The sequence below is a fragment of the Lissotriton vulgaris genome, chromosome 1_1 (genome assembly GCF_964263255.1).
Source record: "Lissotriton vulgaris chromosome 1_1, aLisVul1.2, whole genome shotgun sequence".
Lineage (NCBI taxonomy): Eukaryota > Metazoa > Chordata > Amphibia > Caudata > Salamandridae > Lissotriton > Lissotriton vulgaris.
In genome coordinates, this window is record NC_141685.1 from 535,446,138 (window position 1) to 535,463,596 (window position 17,459).

The following is a 17,459-nucleotide window of genomic DNA, read 5'->3' on the forward strand; positions in this document are numbered from 1 at the left end:
ATAAACTCTTGGATGCAGACGAAACAAAAAAACAGATCATCTGACTATATGTTTTCAATACAATTCTCAATATTCCTAGTTCTAGTTAAAGACAAAAACTTTTATAGCTAAATACTAGCCACTTTGTATTATCCTCTGAAATCATGCCTGGGTTTATTTCTAGAACTTCAAGCTCAACGAAGCAAATAAATAAAGCATATCTATGTCTGTCCAGCATAGAAGTGGTAACTTCAATCTTCAACACAGTTTTGAGAGCCAGCACTTTTCTGGCACATTCGTGCCCCAGATGGAGAGAATTCGGTAGAGTCGGGTAGAGTCTCAGTCTATGCATTCGGTAGAATTTGGTAGAGTCTCAGTCTATGCATCCCCTCCTTGGAATACTCTTCTCTATTCGCTTTATTTTTATTATTATTATTAATTTAATGTACAAATGCGCACAAATCACCCCAGGAGGGGTATGTCAGCGTAGAACACGTCACAGGAAACAGGAATCTAAGCATTAAAACAGAACTGTTTTGAGTAATTTCCTGAACTTAAAATTATTAGTGCACAAGCAACATGCACTGGTAACTCAGTCCAGTGGAGCGGGGCAAGGTATGAGAAAGACTGTAATAATCCAAGGAAGAGGTTGTAGTTGAAGATGATTTATTGAGCAGCACAGCATCCAGTCCTGACACAGCAGGACACAGGTTACAACTGACTAACAGTAGAGAATGCTGTATGAGCAAAGCTCTGTTAAGAATGTAGAATTAAAAGGAAACACAACATGGCACATGCAGTTAAAGTGGTACAAGCATACATAACATAGGCACTTAAAAGTAACAGGATATAACACACCTCCCTCATTAAATGAAAGTAACAGATGTAAGACTGGAAGAGCTACAGACCAAAACAAAATGAAAAAAAACAGCTATACAAAATCTTGCAAAGAAATCGGTCTTCTTCTGATTCGCCTATCATCTTTGATTCTTGAAGCTACAGAATCAGAAAAGGAATCAGACCCACCATCAGAAATGTAACCTCTATCAGCAATAGCATGAGGTTGGAATTTAGACACATCTTGTGTAGGACATTTAGCAACCCTGCTCGAATTCCAGACCTTGCCATCCTGAGTAACAACCGAGTTACTGAAAACTCTTTTGATTTGAATAGGTCTGCCAAACTTACTCGTACCTTTGGTGACTAAGAAAGGTTTTAAGATTCTTACCCAATCACCAACACACAAATCATGCTCTCTTGTTTTCCACTTCTTGTTGTACCAAACTGCAGACTTACTTTGTTTCCCACTTACTCTCTTTGCAACTTCTTTGATATCTACATTATTTTGTCCCAGAGCTTCACATTTTTCCTTGAACCACCAAGGGCACGTGTCTGACGCAGGATCCCTACCTTTGAGTAGTTTGAACGGACTAATCTCAGTGGTGCTATGAGGAGTTATACGATAAGTCCAAAGTTTCTGTCTAATACGGTTTAACCAATCCCCTTTTTCTTTAATGGCATCAGAGACAAAACCCTTCAAAACACGGTTGAAACGCTCAACCTGCCCGTTCTCATGTGGCTCGTAAAGAGATGTACATATGTGTTTGATGTTACAGGATTGTAAGAACAATTTTATTTCAGCGGAGACTAACTGCACCCCTTTATCAGAGACCAATACCGAAGGACAGCCTTCCCTAGCGAAAACTTCTTTGAAAAAGGAAATGACAACTTCAGAAGTGATTTTGGCTACAAATTTCACCTCTGGCCACTTAGAATGGTAGTCTACGATGACCAACGCAAAACGTGAACTTTCTGGCAACACTTGGAAGGGTCCCGAAATATCAAACGCTATCTTGCTCCACGGAAATTCTGGCCATTTCACTGTCTTAAGAGGTGGAACATGTAATTTTAACATCTTGTCACTGTTACAGCACTCATTGCATTCTCTGACAGTACGGTCTATGAATCTATCCATTCCAGGCCACCAGAAATGTAACCTTATGATACGCTTCATGGCCGAGATTCCCGGATGAGTCTTGTGTGCTAATTTGAGAATAAGTTCTTGCACCCCACTTGGTGGAATACATTTTTCAGATTTGAAAAACAAACCACCTTCACACCATAACTCTTCCGCTATGTTGTAAAATGGTAGCAGATCATATTCAACATTATTCTTGCTGGGCCAACCTTCTAGAAGGTATTTCTTCAGCTTAACAAATTTCTCATCCTTATTCTGGCATTCTATCCAAAACTGTTCAGAAATATCTTGATACTGGGGAGATACTAAATCTGTCAACCCTAATACAAAATCGACTTCAGTAAGACTATTCACATTGTCCACCTTACTTTCACACGGAAGACGTGACAAACAGTCAGCAGTGACATTTTTCTTCCCTGGAATATATTCAACCTTAAAATTGTACTCCTGTAGCTTGGATGAAAGACGTGCAATCCTAGCCGTCGAATTCCAACCACCACCGGCTGATAGGATATGCACCAAAGGTTTGTGGTCCGTTCTTAGAATAAACTCACTGCCCCAAATGTAAATTCTATAGTGTTCAATGGCCCACACACAAGAAAGCAACTCACGTTCAATAACCGCATATCTGCGTTCAGTTTCACTCAAAGTTCTGGAGGAGAAAGCTACATTCCATTCTGAAATACTATCAGTCTGAGATAGCACACACCCAAGACCGTACAAGCTTGCATCAGTGGTGATGATGCATTTCTTTCCAATTCTAAATGGTTTCAAAGTCGGGGAATTAACAATATCATGTTTGATATCTGTAAAAGCTTTTTCCTGTTCAGTTTCCCATACAAAATCGTTGCACTGTCTTAACAGTTTTCTTAGGGGTTCCATCTTGGTGGCAAAATTCACAACAAATTTACTATAGTATTCACACATCCCGGAGAAAGAGAGAAGTTGTTCCTTATTCTTTGGGGCTGGAGCACAGAGGATGGCCTCAACATTAGATTTTTTAGGAACAAGACCTTCCCCCGACAAAGTGTGACCTAAGTATTCCACCGACTTCCTAAAAAGTTTGCATTTGTGTGCTTTGAGGGTAAGACCAGATTTTTCTAATCTTTTGCATACAATACTTAAATGTGAACTATGTTCAGCCTCATTTTTTGAAAAAATCAGAATGTCATCCTGAAAGCATTTTACGAATTTATCAAGGTCCCTAAAGATTTGGAACATAACTCGTTGGAAAACAGAGGCAGCGGATGCTAGTCCAAACGGCATCCTTCTATATTGAAACAGTCCCATAGGGGTAATGAAGGCTGTATATTTCTTGGAATCTTCAGTAAGCTCAATTTGATGATACGCAGATCTAAGGTCTAAGGTGGAAAAAATCTGCGCACCATCAAACAAGGAAACTAGCTCATTAATATTAGGGAGTGGATGACAGTCTATAACAATATTAGAGTTTAAAGCTCTCAAATCAATGCAGACCCTCAATTTTTGGTCAGGTTTGCGCACCAAAACGATGGGCGAAACCCACTCTGACGATTCAATGGGCTCTATAATATTGTCTTTGAGTAGGTCATCCAACATTTCTTTTAGCTCATCCCTAACATTTAAAGGAACTCCCCTAAGCTTTTGTTTGACTGGGACAGCACCCTCTTTGAGAACAATTTTGTGTGCAAAATTTTCCAATCTTCCTAAACGGTCACAGAAAACTTTATTGAACTTTTCACTCCATGAAATAATTACATCATCCTTTCCATTAACATCAGAAACAGAATTAATCATATCTTGTTCACTACATAAAGAGATGGGATCCTTGGCACGTGGATTTAACGTGATGCCAAGTTCCCATTGGTCATGCCAACCCAGAACATTGACTCCTTTGATAGCTATATAAAGCTTAATTTGAGCTGATCTTCCTCTGAAACATAAAAGAACATTAAAGAAACCTTCAATATCGATAATATTTCCATTGAAACTTTCAGCTAAAATGTCTGAAGGTTGTAAATCAGAAATATTGCAAACACTTGTTAACTTTTCATTAAAATATTCTTTGGTAATAATTGTCCATGGAGATCCAGAATCTACCATGAGTTCAATAGCAATACCTGAGACATGAAAAGTACATTTGGGAGATTTCTTAGTGGTTGATCCAAGAATAGAAACAACATAACCACGTTCAACTTCATGTTGTACTTCAACAACCCCAACGGAAGATACTTTTGTGGAAGAGGGAGTGACAGATCGTCCAGAACGAGGTTGAGAATTGTATCTTCTCTCTCTACATACATTGCTAAAATGTCCTACCTTGTTACAAATATTACAAGTTCTGTTTATGGCAGGACAGCCCTGAAAAGAGGCTATATGTGATCTACTCCCACATCTGTAGCATAAAAATGATGAATTATTAGAATCAAATCTTCTATTGTTAATACCCGCAGTATTTTTAAATTTAGATTGGAAAGGAACAACATTTTTTTCATCAACTTTGGGTTTAACAATACACACCTCTTCTTCAGTGTTGGATTTAACAGAGTGAGAATTAGATGTTTGTTTCACTACAATATTCATCCATTTCTCTGACATTTCTGTAGACTTAGCAATAGCTATAGTTTCTTCTAGATTAGGATCACCTATACACCATAGCTTATCTTGAATTTTTTTGTTTTTGACATGGACAATGATCTGATCACGAATCATTTCATCTGCCATGGCACCAAAATTGCAATGTAAGGTTAATGCTCTTAGGGCGGTAAGAAAATCATCAAAGGATTCCTCTTGTTTTTGTGCTCTAGTATAGAATTTAAAGCGATTTAACGCAATGTTAGCAGTAGGCTTAAACCGTTTTTCCAACCTACCAAGAGCTTCAGTGTAAACATTCACAGAGTCACCACTACCACTAGGTACAGAAAATTGAGGCAAAGTCCTAAAGATTTCCTGACCCTCAGAGCCTAAACAATGTAACAAAATGCTTTTTTTTCTTTCTGCACCCATAAGCTCTCCATCAATAGCTTTCATATAATTGAAAAACTCCTCTTTCCACCTTGACGAAGGCAAAGGTGGATCGCCCTTGACTTGTAAAAACTTTGCAGGAGGATCAAACTGCATGTTGTTAATAGTAAAATGGAATATTAAACTGAATAAATAAATAAAATAATAATTAAAAAAAAATAAGCACAGAATGTAAATATACAGAAAAGGTAAAATATAACAGTACTTATGCCAATTGAAGTCAGCGTAGTCAGTAGCTTGTCAGAGGAGAAAAAGGCGAAGCTGTGGCTTTGAAAATGGTTGTGGAGAGCTTGGCGAGGTAAGTAAATAGTGTAAATCACAAATAAAAGAAGCGCTAATATTGTGGACTAAAAACTAGATAAAACCCAAAAGAAACGAAGAAAAACGATGATTGGAAAGGATTCCTTCGTGAAAGTTGATCGCCGTGTGAAGTTGCTAAGCAACGAAGAAACAAAATGGAGGCACGTAATTTAGCGTGCGTGTAGACGTCCAAACAATGCGTGCGTGATGACGCGAAGACGTTGTTTGAAGATACGGCCCAATGGTAGCGTGGTTGGTAACGCATGCGTTGAATGCTGAAATAGTTCCGATGATGTTCAAAGCGTCACCGCTACATATTCAATGCGATGACGTGTGAGCTGGGCAACCAATGCGTTGTCAAGGAATGAGGCAATGACGTGTGAGCGTTGTCAAGGCAGCAGAAACACTCGTGAAGAAGTCGCGTTGTCAAGGCAGCAGAAACGCTCATGAAGGGATCGCGCTGTAAAATACCAACTTGAAAGATGCCAAAAGGGGTTTACAGGTCAGAAAAAGAAAATAAATGCCTCAAAAACATCCAAATTGCAGGGGAACGTTGGTACAAACAGCAGGTAGTACAGGATGTCTTGGGTATCTTCAAAGCAGGCAGTTCAGTAGAATTTTGTAGAAATAAGTAAGTACATCCAAAAATGGGTTCAAACTCCGCTCCTGTGCTGTAGATGGCTGGAGTAAGGTTGTCCTCGTCGCCAATTTTGTAATAATCCAAGGAAGAGGTTGTAGTTGAAGATGATTTATTGAGCAGCACAGCATCCAGTCCTGACACAGCAGGACACAGGTTACAACTGACTAACAGTAGAGAATGCTGTATGAGCAAAGCTCTGTTAAGAATGTAGAATTAAAAGGAAACACAACATGGCACATGCAGTTAAAGTGGTACAAGCATAAATAACATAGGCACTTAAAAGTAACAGGATATAACAAAGACCTTCTCCCAGTTCGAGACTTTCTGAACCGTGGGATGGTAAGTAGGGTTTTGTCACAAGATCATAGAATTCTGACTGGGCAATGATAAATATGTTTAGCAGATAAATAGCTGGGACCTTTCCCCAACAGAGATTTATGACTAAGGCAACATATTTTAAAAATAATTCTTTTCTGAACTGGAAGCCAATATAGTGAGCGCAAGAAGATGCAACCCTGAAAGGAAGATTGCAAATGAGACGGTGACAGTGTTCTGAACAACTTGTAGCTTAGCCAGCAAGGTCTCATTCGCAGAGGCCAGAAGAGTATTCCCATAATCCAGACAGCTAATAAAAATAGCCTGAACTAAGGTTTTCCTTGCTGAAAGTAGCAGAAAAGGGAAGGCTCAACTCAGCAAGTGCATCACATGTAAGCCGGTACCTGTCAGTAGACAAAACCGGTTCTTTCGTGGTGAGAGATTAATTGAGTCGGATGCCCAAGTTCTTGACTACCTGTTTGGGGATTGGGCCATCCCTAATTCTGTGGGCCACCAATCGGGGGCCAAGAGCTGTTGGGGCTCACCGAACAGCATCCTCTGTTTTACCAGCCTTCCGCTGGAGACAATTCTCCCTCATCCAAGCAGCTATAGCTTTCATCCCAGCAGAAAAGCTGTCTTTAACTTTGGCCAGATCTTTGTCGAAGATTATTAGCTGTGTATCATCAGCATAAAATAGTGTTTCAAAGCCAAAGGTTTTGACAATCTTCGCAAGGTCAGCAACATATATATTAAAAAACGTAGGGCTAAGCCAGGAGCCGTGGAGCGCCCCCTTATTCAGTAACATGGTGTGTGATTTATAAGAACCCAGAGTGATGGTTTGGGTTCTGTTGGTTAGAAAAAGAAACAAAAATAGCCAAACTATTGTAGCGCTGTCCCATGTATACCATGGACCTTAAGATGCTCCCAGAATCTGTGAACACACTACTGTTCTGCATTAGTGTTTTGACTCACTGGTGTGATGCAGGTTCTGTTTTTAACAATTTCATCAATGCCAAGAAAACAAAATATGCAGTCAGAGCCGCACACATTAAAAAATATTCTGTCACAAATCTGAATGAGAGTGTCCCAAGGTAGATGGAGGCTATTGGACCCCCATTATAACTCCTGGGATCTTTTGCGACTAGTGTCGCCTATTGCAAAAACCCCAACTGGGAACCAACTATCCACTTCAACACTTACTCAGGCTCCTACGAGGTTCACCCAATCACACCTCTCACCACAGAGTGTCCATGTCACAAGTTTCTTGTATTCCAGTTCAGGGAGGGCCTGGCCTGGCAGATCAGACTGGACTGTGCCCAATGGAGCAGGGTCGTGGTTGATTTGAATATGGATGGGTCTAAACTGAGGTGGTATGGTGGGCAAAAAACGATGGACAGGGATGCAGCACAAGCGATCACCAGTCGCTGAGATTAATTCAAGCATTCCATATATCACTTTGTTTTTGGATGCCCCAAGTGTGATGAGTATCCCCAGACGTGGGTCTCGTGCTCTCTGTGCCACTGGAATCCATCTATTCTTGGCTGATGAGCCAATAACAAGGAGGAAAACGGTCCTGGGTTGCTTGTATTCTAGTTCAGGGATGACATGGTCTGGCAGGTCGGCAGGACTGTTCCCTTTGGAGCAGGGACAAGGCTGATTTGCATATGGCTGGGACCAAACTGAGGTAGCATGGTGGGTGAAAAAACAATAGATTGGAATGCGGCCCAGAGCGGTCGCCAGTGGCTGAGATTAATTCAAGCATTCCATCAATCACTTTATTTTTTGATGCCACAAGTGTTCAATTGTCTGGCAGAATTCTCAAAACTCCTACATGTCATAATGTTTGCTATGTAGCATTCATTCTTTAGTCCTGTATTTATTAAAAAAGAATTCACCAGCCTACTTGTTACATCGCTATGTGAAGGCTTTATATCGGAACATTCCTCTTCGTATTTTATCATGGAAATGCTACTCACTTTTTTTTCTACTTTTATTTATTATTCCCCTAATGGTATCTCCCTTTTTATCCTCAGTTTCCTAAATGTAGTTCCCATCTTCTCGCCTCCCCTTCCAACTCCCCTAGAATCTTGGTGACACTCTAGATCTGTCAGTTGAGCACTTGCGGGTTCGAAGCTGAAAAGGCTTGCTAATGTATGGTCAATAAACTTACCTCACTGTCTTGAAAGTTGTTCCATGGATTATGATCATTTTCTGAAATCATATCTCCACACACTTAACAATCACAATAAATGTCATATTGCACTCTGCATATATACTATATATGCATATATAGATTTTCACAGGAAAACCAGTTAAAAACCAAGCAATAGTTATGGCTTAGATTCGTAAAACCACTGAAATTCGCCAGTTATGGTTTGTAGCGCAAATCATAACTATCCCCTCCTTTTTGCTTCCCAAATGTCATACAACACATCTTTGATGACATCATTGATTACATCACTTATGACATCACCACTTATACGGCTGCTTGAACCATAACTTGCAACGCCCCTTGAGCCTCCAGTGACATCACACTAGTCAGCGATAACATCATAAGGGACATAATAGATGACATCACTCATGACCTCCCCAGTGACATTCGTATCACCATAAGAAGCAGTAATGATTTGCAATTTTAAAAATATTTTATTGCTACATATTAGATCTAATGCTTGCTTAATTTTTAAGGGCGATTAAATCAATGTTATAGAACTTGTTCTGGTTACTGTACTAACTGCTTTATTTACAATTGATCAGTTGCTATTAAAGCCTGGCCCATTTGTAGTGGAGAAAGGTGAGGTCCCGCTTTTTCCAGACTTTACTCTCCAGGAACAAACTCTGTGTTCTTCATTTATTACAGTTAAGAGAAGGCTCCGTGAGTCGGGGTTGCCCTACTCCCTGCTTTTCCTAGCCCCCTTGAGAGTGAAGGAGGACAAGGAGCATTTCTTTCTGGATCCAGCAGAGGCATGGGATTGGCTGGAAAGCTATGTAACAAAAGGGACAGTGCACGGGTGCCTCCGCTATCTGTACCTCAACACGGGGAAGACGAGGCCGGTCACACTGCTCTGTCGAGCTCTGCGGAGGGGGCTCAGATGGAGTCTGTTATAACTACCCCAATGCTGGGCCACAGACCTGGGCCCTGTGCGCAGTGACTCTACCTGGAAGAAAATCCTGGTGTTTACCCCAAGGTGTCCCAAAATGCTAGATTTAAATGTATTCAGTTTTATTTCCTGCACCAGAAGCGTCTCACCCCTCAACGCCTTCACACCATGTTTCCTGAGGCTTCGTCGGCATTTCCCCGCTGTCACGCGGCTGAGGCTGGGTTCTTCCACATGGCATGGACTTGCCTGGTGCTGGCTCTGTACTGGGCAAACGTACTGGAAGTTATTTGACAAACCACAGAAACTTTAACTGCTCTCTGCAGCTTTGTTTACTGGGTCTACATGCTCGCAGTGAGGCCCAGTAGACGGCAGACATATTTACAGAATTGGCGCTTGTACTTGCCCGATGACAATTGGCAATGAGCTGGAAATCCACCAACGTCCTGACCTGGGTAAATGGGGGAAGGAATTGGCTAGATGGGAAGACTGAGTGGGAGGAGCTTTGGAAGGAGGAGACTAGGAGAGTGCATGGAGTCCCGATTTTACTATCCTGAGATGAGATACTGGTGGCCTGCCCAAGACTGGATGCTTGGGGCGATTACGGTCTGAGGAGGTGGGCTCTGTGGTGCCCCCACCAAAGGTGTAACACCGCTGTCCCCCTTCCCCTACTGCCAATATTCAGGTGGGAAGGCCTCAGCTGAATGAGTGGTATTTGCTTGCTTGCAGCGAGTCTAGGTGTCAGGGCTCGAGTCGGGGTACCACGCGGGTGGACGGTATGAAACCGTATGAGGCTAAGAGCGGAGGGCCACTGTGACCTGTCCCAGGCTCATAGTCTGAATTTCACACCCCTGAGCCGAGGCGACATCGAGAGCTGCGGCATCAGCTTTATTTTAATGTTCCGGCTTGGTGCTTTTTGTGTTCCTTCTTTCATTGTTTTTTCTTCCATGTTTGGCACATAAGGCGGCAACTATTACCCCAACCGCACACACCTGCCTTTCACTTGTATGTTTATGTAAAACTGTTTACGTGAAAACTGTAATAAAATAATATATTTCTTAAAAACTAGCATACTCTGAATTTGTGTTTTTTTGTGTGTTTCAGAGAGCATGTTTCAGTTCACATGAGTCTGAGACAATAGTACATTCTTTATTTTGTCAGAAAAATGCTTATTTGCCATATCCTAAGTTGTATATAAACATGGGCGGTCGAGGGATCAAGCCTTCAATAGATAACAGGGTTAACAGGACACCTGCCAACTTTATATAATTGAATGGGAATGCATAGATGAAAAAAGTAATTGTCTCTGAAATTTATGTTGATTTTTGTTTTTTTACTGTATTCATCTAAGTTGACTGGCCAGTGCAATGGCACAATTAGTGTCATGAGATCTCTCATGATGGCATACCTGAGTGCAAATATAGTGTGTGTATCAACAATATATCAGAGGTACACACACGTCCTTTCTCAACAACCACTCAGCATCCGTTCAAAGGTAAAAGCAAGACTTATGACTTACCTCTTGAAGTAAAACTGCATACTTATTTTCACACTCATTTTTTTCTCTTTCACAAGCAATCAGTCTGTCAATTTCAGATGACCTCTTCTGGGCCAATTCTCGATCACTTGCCTATTCCAAAAAGAATAACATTGAAGCAGTGTGGATTGATTAATTAAAATGTACATCCAACGTATAACAGTTTATAGCACTAGGTCATAGCGTGAAAGGTTTCTTAGGTAATTGTAAGTTAAAGATAATGCTAGGTAAATTATCAAAGTACAAGTCTGCCACACCAGTGAGCTTTGTTGTCTCTTCTAAAACTCAGATGTCACATTTGATTTTTAGCAAAGGAAAGTAAGGAGACTACATATTCCTCAGATACGAAACAGTAGGATGCAAATAAAATTTCATATAAGTGCTCAAGAGATCCATAACCGCATCACATTATACAGAACAAATACTGGTCTTAAGCTGGTTATAAAATACATGAGAATAATTGGGTTTATATGGGAGTTGTTTTAAGGGAAACTTCCTAAACTGGAACTTTACATGTGCACAATATTCAGTTAAATATTTGGGGACAGGGATTTGGTTAATAATGGTTTGTGACAGAGTGACTAAGTCAAGATGACATAAGCTGCCCCTGTGGCACGCACACCAGTTCCCTATACGCAGATGACCTGTTGTTGTATGTCCGCAACCGACGTACATTCCGCGTAACCAGCGGTTTAAGCAAATCCAATTCTTCATACTGCACCTGGCTTATCTTACCCCAGCCCAAATTAACAGATACTTTCTCTGTACTGATGCGGCCTGCCCTCTTTGCCGGGAGTTAGATACCGACATTCTAGATGTGCTGTGGCATTGTCTGGTCTTGGCCGAATACTGGAGCAATGTGACGAGCACTCTGGCCGCCTGCACGTCCCGCGCTGTTCCACCCAGATGGGAGGTACACATATTACATTTATTTAGCAGGAATAAAAAACACAGGGCTACCACCCGCTTCCTAGATTTGGGTCAATTAGAAGCAAAACACTTGATTACCAAGAGATAGAAGTCCCCTTAGTCACCTCACACACTGGCCTAGCGTAAATCTTTACTCCACTTGGCCAGAGCGGAGGGAGTGGCGTTGCGTAGGGAAGACCTGCTTGGTATCCGACGGTTCCCCCTGGCGCCTCAATGGGACACCATGGGGTTAAAATTATAGGAATTGACCACTAACACTGGGGAACCCTGGAAAGATACTCAAGACTGGCACACACAACCTATTCCCCTCTTAGTAGAGGTGGTGTGTAGCCCGACTTCTAGAGCGATATGGCCCCCCACCTCCCTTTCTGTTCAGAATCCAGTTGACTTTGAGCTCCGATGAAGCTGGCTTCCCTGGCTATACTAAGCACCGCAGCAGGTCTCATGTGACACCCTCATCCTTCCTTGCTTAACTTGTCCTCCTTTTGTTGTACCCTATGTCCACAGTTTGGCCTAAGATACACCATGTCTGAAATGTCCATAAGCCGCCCAGCGGCAAGATTCTTAGGTGGCGCTACGCCTTCTATGCGGGCGTTGTCTTGAGACCCCTTTTAGCCTCTGTTGCACAACTCCTTTGTTCCCTTTTCCTTTTTGATGGGTACTGGATAATTGTAACACTTGTGAATACCTGCTCACGGTGTATAGGCATTGTTATGGTTGAATGCTGCAAAATGTGAAAAACTTTAATAAACAGATTTAAACAAAATGAAGGGACTTTCGAGGCCAGTGGATGGGTTCTCTTCAGGGGAAGCAGACACCCAGCCTGAGAGATTGGTTTGAGTTGTTCCGGAAAGGATGGGCAAGGAAGAAGGAGCTGGTGGCACCTGAGCTTCTGGTGTTGAGCCTGAACTGGTCAGTTAAAAACTGGTCAGTTAAAGGTGTTTTCTGGGGAATGCAGAAATGCTAAATTGCTGATGCCTGTATATATGAGAAGTGTTAGCCCTCAGTGATACGTTTCATAAAATGTGAATTACTTCTCAGGTTGTTGTACAATATCAATTATGCCAAATACATCTGGGTAGGCTGGGGGAGGTGGGAATAAGGATAGCCACTATATTGAGTAGTGATGGTTGGCACGCTGGTGGATTCAGATTCACTTGGGATTTTTATCTGGCCTACTGAAAGCTACCTGCAATACGCACAAAGTAGTTCGGAGTCATACAGTTCTCATTTGGATTGGATGGGATTCCATGTCGAGCCCATCAGCAGTTTGAAGAGGTTCAGGGCAAACGTTGAGTTGAGGGATGCATGTAATGAGGGGGTTGTTAAGAAGTTAGATGTTTTCTATCGCAAAAATGGGTCGGCCAGGGAAGTTCCCATACCACAGGAGGAGAGATTAAGATAAATAGGACATTTACTTGCTGGAAGTGGGGAGACTTAACGTACTTTCCAAGAGATACAAGGGCTATCTACTCTCATGAAAAGGCATGCTTTTCAAATAGTCATGCTCCTGGAAACTAATTTGCTGAGGGGGAAGGTGACCAGTCTTGCTAGAAATTGGTGGGTCACGTCTATGTCGCAAGTTATTCTAACTTTGCATAGGGGGTACTGACCTGAGTCACGCCTGGGGTCCCATTTAAAATTGCAGGCGGTGGTGATGGACACACATGGCAGATGTGTTTGATGAACATGTAAGCAGTTCTTTCCCTCTATTATGTGGATTTCCTCGCAGTACATAGGTGCTAGATTACTTGAGTGGGAGAGCATAATTGTGCGTTAAATTGGAGGATCAACAAGCATCTGCCTAGAGTGGGGCTCAAACCTGGAATCGAAGTGTAAGTGTTGAAGTTCTTAACAGAATTTGATCTTTTGGATCAGTATCGCACGGATGCGGATACTCGTTTCACTCTGCAGTACACGATATGTATAGGAGGATCGATTTTGTGCTGGGTAGAAGGGAGGCTGCGGTGCTGTTTAAAACTGCAACATATTTAAATAGATTTTTATGGGATCATTCCCGACTTATATGCACCATAAACATACAGTTACACAGACCTAAATTGCCTACATGGAGGGTGTGCCTGAGGTTCTGACTGATTCCACCTTCCTTGCTCATGCCTGGAACTTTACTGGTGCTACTTCCATGCATGAGCAGAGACCCAAAAACAGCAGGGCTACAGAGTGGGAGGCCTATAAGGTGACTCTCAGTGAAGAGTACATATCACAAATATTTAGAGTACAAGGGCACTTGGAGAGGAGCCTGGTGAACACAAAGTGTACTGGCTAGTTTACAGGCAAGGACAGTGATAGCTTACAGGCAAGGACAGTGACAGACCACAATCATAAACAGTATCTGTTAGAAGCAAAAACACAGATGGAAGACACAGGGACCCAGATTGATAGATACACCTACTCATGACAGCATATTTAGCGAAGGGGGTAGACTGGGCCGTCTTTTAGCCTGGCTGTAAAAATGAGAGAAACGCCAATCGCATATTTTTAGTTACAAAAGAGTGATGGGAGAATGTTTATTGTAAGTAAGTAGATAAACAATATTTGCCAGGAATTCCTGGGAAGGGGTGGGGAGGGTGGAGAACTAGAGCACTTCTCTGGCAGATGAACAAAAGGTAAAGGCATTCATGGGCAGGGCGAGGCTGGCGAGACTTTATAGCGGTGCAGCGAGAGGTGTAGGAGGTCCCAACTGGAATGCCTAAATTGAAAGAAGCCCCGGAGAAGATGATATCCCAATCTCAAGAAATCTTCACACTGATCCTAGATAAACTGTTAGGGGTTTTGAAGAAGCCAAGGAGGTGGGTTGCTTACTTTTTAGAATGTATGAATTTTTCTATTGGGGGTTGGGGGGGGGATCGTAGCAGTCAAGCCAATACAAAAATAAATGACACAATAGTACATGAAAGAATTCCTTTATAAAGAACAGACTACACGAAACCAAAAGAGAAATAAAACAGTAGAAAGATGGAAGGGGCAGGGGAAAAGTAATCATCACTTTTATAGCTTTATATTCCATATAAATCAGAAATTGCTTATCTCCCTTCCATTTCCACAGTGGAACCAAGGATTCATCAGGAATAACTAAACAACAAAAAACTGCCAAAATTGTTAATATAAAAAGTGGAGCCAATAGCTGGCCAATAGTTCTAGCACTCTTTATCGCCCTGCACTGGAGGATTAATATCTCTAGCTCATATCTGACCAAATAGGGGCCACCAATGATGTACTGTGGGAGGTGTTGGCAATGATCACTCTCCCACCCTGTATAATCGAACTGTGAAAATAGCGATAGAGGCAATCGTAGAAATATGGCTATCTGGAATCCGTTTATGACCCAGCATAATGTCCCCAATATTAAATTGCAGATCATATTGTAAATGCTGAGACAGAAAGAGAGAGAGAAAGAGAGAGGACAATGTCTTCCCAGAACTGCGAGAGAAGTGGACAACTGACAAACATATGAATAATATCTGCAGCAGGGAGCCCATATCTAGGGCAGCTTTTCCTAATACAACTTTGATCCACTTCCCATTTGCAAATTTACTTCCGGGTGTATTATAACGTACAGCGAGTCTTAATTATTGTAATTTCTGGTTTACCAAAGTCACGCAGAAATAAACAACTTCAAAAGCATCCTTTAAGTCACTCTCCACTACCTCCACCCCTATTTTAAGGCAACAGTTGCTCGCCATGCTCAGGCATTATACAATAGAGTTCCCAAATAGTTAACTTATGAGCCTTGAAATGCATATATGAAAGGAGCTCAGAATCATCAGTAACTGTTCTGTGGGAGACATTGTAGTTAAAATAATCTTGCCCCTGTAGATACTTAAAAAAGATTTTATACGGCAAATCATATGTAATATTCAAAGTGGAAAAAGAACAGAACCCATAATACTCGAATAATTGACCAGCTGTTCTAAGGCCTCTAAGCAATCATGACCTGGCAACCAAGTCATGAAATATAGTTGGTAGAGAGGGTTTCCCCCAGAGACGTGTATGATAATGTAATAATAGGATCTTGAAGATATAGCAGATCTCAGCCCAGATTCCTCAAACGTCTGCAACCAGCTTAAAGTGTACCCTCTTGAAATAGGCCTATAAAAGCTTCCAATTCTTCTCTAGCACAATCTGATAGATGAAGGTGTCGCAATCTGGCTGGCAATCCACTAGGAGGCAATGAAGGCGGGATTCGAACGCAGCCCAGAAATAACTCTTATAGACAGCTAGCCTATCTAGCCCTTTTATAACTCTATAAAAAGCGACCCACCACCCTCTCAAGACACCGAAAGTGAGATTCCGGATCTCACATGGTAATAGAGCGGAAAAGATATAAAACTTTAATCAAAATGTTCATATTCACAATATTGCAGCAGCCAATAATACCTATTGGCTGCTGGTTCCAGACCTGGATTTTTGCAGCACGACAAAGCAATTGATCGTAATATAGATCAATAATACAATTGACATATGTAGTAATCTTAACACCAAGATACATTTCAACAAACCATGCCCGGCTGCCTCGTAGCCATTATAAAATGAACGAATATTTGAAGGTTTTTTTTTTATACTGAGGTGATAACCTGAGAAGGCCCCAAATCTCTTGGCTTTAGCTATAGTTAGCTTGTTAGCCAGGAAAGTGCGAGAGGAGTACACGGCCACATTACCGGCAATAGGCACTTATTTTGACAAAGTTACAATGCACTGAAACTGGTACTTTCCCAACATTCTGAATTACATGCCTTAAGCAAGGCTTCAAATAGGGGCAAACACAAGCGGGGATAGCGGACACCCTTGGCAAGTACCCAGAGTGATCCTAAACGGAGCAGAGATATGCCCTGCTAACATTAGACAGGCCATCGAGCACCTATATAACTTCTGAATCTACCTTAAAAACAGACCCCCACCCCAACTGCCTGTAGAGTTAGCCACATACATGGGGGGGCTGAGCTAGCCATGTCCGAAGATTACTGCTTTGTAAGAGAGCTCCTTCGTTCACCTGACGATCCTTTAATTATCCTGCGCACATAGCCTGCAAAATGGGATAAAACCCATCAATATATACACCGGAAGACAGCGGTGTCATGTACATCCTATTCTCACTGCCGAAATCAACCCCGAAGTGCAACAAAACAACTTTACTTTCTGTGCCAGAGCGCGGCCTGTGTGAGCACGCGTTTACGTGAGCCCATGGGCCCGCTACGTAGGACCGATGGCTGAAGGAGAGGAACCGTTTGCAGTGAGGGCATCGTGTTGCACGTAGCCCAAAAACCAAAACTGCCGCAGAGATCGCCAGTCCACCCCACCCTGCCATATGAGGGTGCACGGACTGAAGCGGAGTTGAGGCTGAGACCGCGGATAATATATTGCCCTAAGGTGCGAGCGGCGCCTTCGCGCGGTCTTGTGAGGCTGACTGAGGCCATAGAAGCGCGGCTGCAGTGATCTACACCAGCGGAGGGCGTCTGATACATGCAGTGGGGGCCGACGACTGCAGATTGCCAACGAGCGGTCACAACAACTAACTAAATTACAGCAAAAACAACAAACCTGTAGTTGCATTACTTACGGGGGCTAATTGTTGGGACCTCTTTATCTGTATATCCTTCGGGTGGCTGCCTGCAATCCTTGGGTGTGACAGAGCGAGGACCAGACCGAGGTAGCACGCAT

General features: G+C 42.2%; 1 protein-coding gene across 4 annotated transcripts in view; it reads right to left on the reverse strand.

Moving 5' to 3' along the window:
- Positions 1 to 17,459, reverse strand: part of CLCC1 (chloride channel CLIC like 1) — a 274,427-nt gene that overhangs the window by 187,373 nt on the left and 69,595 nt on the right. For all 4 annotated transcript variants that reach the window (XM_086953903.1, XM_086953902.1, XM_086953905.1 and 1 more), the window contains exon 3: positions 10,833 to 10,943. In XM_086953903.1, coding sequence (XP_086810029.1) covers positions 10,833 to 10,943 — 111 coding nt within the window. The remainder of the gene's footprint in view (positions 1 to 10,832; positions 10,944 to 17,459) is intronic.